Source organism: Montipora capricornis, chromosome 11, assembly GCF_036669925.1.
Source record: "Montipora capricornis isolate CH-2021 chromosome 11, ASM3666992v2, whole genome shotgun sequence".
NCBI lineage: Eukaryota > Metazoa > Cnidaria > Anthozoa > Scleractinia > Acroporidae > Montipora > Montipora capricornis.
This window is the reverse complement of record NC_090893.1, coordinates 34,586,214-34,588,713: the sequence shown is the minus strand read 5'-3', so window position 1 is coordinate 34,588,713 and position 2,500 is coordinate 34,586,214. Positions and strand designations below refer to the sequence as shown.

At 41.0% G+C, this 2,500-nt stretch overlaps 1 protein-coding gene across 5 annotated transcripts in view; it reads right to left on the bottom strand.

Annotated features, from left to right (window-relative positions):
- The window catches only part of LOC138024837 (sodium-coupled neutral amino acid transporter 9 homolog), a 47,820-nt gene that overhangs the window by 11,696 nt on the left and 33,624 nt on the right, over window positions 1-2,500 (bottom strand). For all 5 annotated transcript variants that reach the window (XM_068872021.1, XM_068872024.1, XM_068872020.1 and 2 more), the window contains one exon: window positions 1,406-1,492. In XM_068872021.1, coding sequence (XP_068728122.1) covers window positions 1,406-1,492 — 87 coding nt within the window. The remainder of the gene's footprint in view (window positions 1-1,405; window positions 1,493-2,500) is intronic.

Below are 2,500 nucleotides of genomic sequence, written 5' to 3'. Positions count from 1 at the left end.
CCAAGTGTGCAATGGAGATGACCCATAACCAATCCACAAAAAGGAAGGCTGTTTTTTTCCTCGAGTCCTCCGTCTGCGTTTTCTGTCGATACGAAAATATTTGGTGTGAATATAACAAACGCAATTGCAAAACCAAACGGAAAACAAAAAAAGAATAGTGGTTTTACGGCCAGCGAATCATACAGATCCTGCGATAGCATTAGGACGTGGGGTTAATAAGGCGTTATTGGTTTCTTTTGAACAGGCTAAGACAAGACTGATAATAACCTAGACGTGACCGTCACAATTGATCACACATCCACACCGCAACCCGTGATTGGCTATCCTCGCCATCACCACACAAGGAGTACTATCAACACGACTGGGCATGGGCCCTCCTACGTCTTAACAGCATGAGAGTTTGACCAATCAAAAAGAGTCATTGAACACATATAAATTGGCTTAAGAGACACTTTCAGTCATGCATACAGACGCTAACCTTTCAAGAGTGTGGATCACAGAGGTAGCGATCAAAGAGAAGCCGGTAAGTGAAATAGCTTTTATTTCCCTAAGTTGTAATAAGCCGTTCTCTCTGATGACACATCTAGCATGACTTAGAAGAGGTCTTCATGGTGGCATTGCCAAGTTTTATCTCCAAGACACGTGTGTGGAATACCAAAAGCTATGCGAGTACGATACGTTAAAATGATCCTGCCGATAGCATCAAGCTAAAATACCCAGAAGAGCAATCCAACTACAAAGAAGCTAAAAGGTGATGATATAGTTATCACAAATGCGACTACAAAGGGTGATAACGCAGATCCGAGCGAAGGTACGGAGTGTTCAGACAATCTGAATTTTTTCGTGTGCCATAAAAGAACCTCTTTAATTTGATGGTTCACTGTTTGTCATGCAAAAATTCGGAAAATGAGGTTCTGACATCTATAAGACGACCTCTCTGCTTTCGGTTTGATTAACTTGACTTGAAAGCTGACGAGCCGCTAGATTCCCTTCCAGGATTCAAGTTTTTCACTCAAGCATAGAAGCAGCGATTGTTTCTTGCCATGCAATAACATCCTGAGGTCTCGCTTCCTTTGAATTCGTTGATTAAACTTAAAGGGTTTCAGAGAATTCTTCGTGGCAAGCGAAAAAGTGCAAAGATTTTTCAACACTCCGTTCCTCCGTCCAGACTTGCATTAATGCCCTCCATAGTCGAATTTGGGAAAACTAGCAATTATTATAAGTTGATGTCATCAACCATCTATAGGATTTTTTCATAAGTTGGATCAAGATATCTTTTCGGTCAAACGAGTCTCCGCACCACTGACAAGTAAAAGAACTATCACTATAAAATATCAATCGACTTTTCAAAAGAAAGTCTTAAGAGAGGCTTAAGCTATCGAACTGCATTCATAACCCATCTTACTTGGCAAAGTGCTAAAATCCATGTGGATTCCCCATATACTTGCTTTAGTTATACTGAAGATAAGAATATACAGCACAGACAAAGTACCTGGCAACAAAACAAAGAAGCATGTTGATTAAATGTTAATTCACATTTAAATCCAATGTATCAAGGCAATATTGTACCCTGGGCAAAATGAGCAACATAAGGAAACATAAAAAAATCCACATCTTTAATGCTACGAGTAGCCAGTTGCACGCCACAAAGGATCGTCCGTGATTCTCGACATCTTTTATTCACATCCGTGTTTTGACACATGGAAGCTGTTTGCAAACCTGCAGGGCACGGTTGTTCTAAAGCTGGAATGACCGAACCTTGATCCCTTCTTTCAGTTGTATCTTCGTTCGAGATCTTTTCCCTTTGAGCCCAAAAAAGGCATCAAAATAGCCACGAAATGACTCAAGACGACTTCACGGTAAATCACGATAAATGTAAGTGTCAATAACTAAATTCCCTTAAGCAAGGACGATGACGACGGCTACGACAACGCCACAAAACAATAGGTTTAATTAGCAAAAACAGTAGCTCTGCACGCCCTGCACGTGCGTTTTTCATTTTGATACATTTCTTTGCTGATCTCGTCTTGACAACGACGTGAAATGATCATCTTTGAGGTTATGTGGAGGAAGTGAGCACCTGACGATAAATTTTCAATTTTCTCTCTAAATATCCACATCCACACTGTTCTCACCAATTTTATTTCTGGAATGTGGACACACACTTTCCATGCCTGTTGACTTGGAGTAATCGCAAAATTATTACAATAACGGGAAATAACCCTAACCCTAAAATTAGCTTTTCACACGAAGAAATGCTTTAAGATGCATGCCGCACGTGCAGCACGATTATTTTTCCTCTTAGCTGTTAGTGCTGTGGTTGCCGTTGCCTTTCCGTAGCCGTCGTCCTTTAAAGCTCCCCAATAGGGAGTTTAAGAATCGACGACGGCTACGGCAACGACAACGCCAAAAAGCAGGAATATTATTGGTTGAAAGAACCAAAATGCTCGTGCTGCACGTGCGGGCACGCATTGTTAAACATATCTCTCCCGTACTCTTC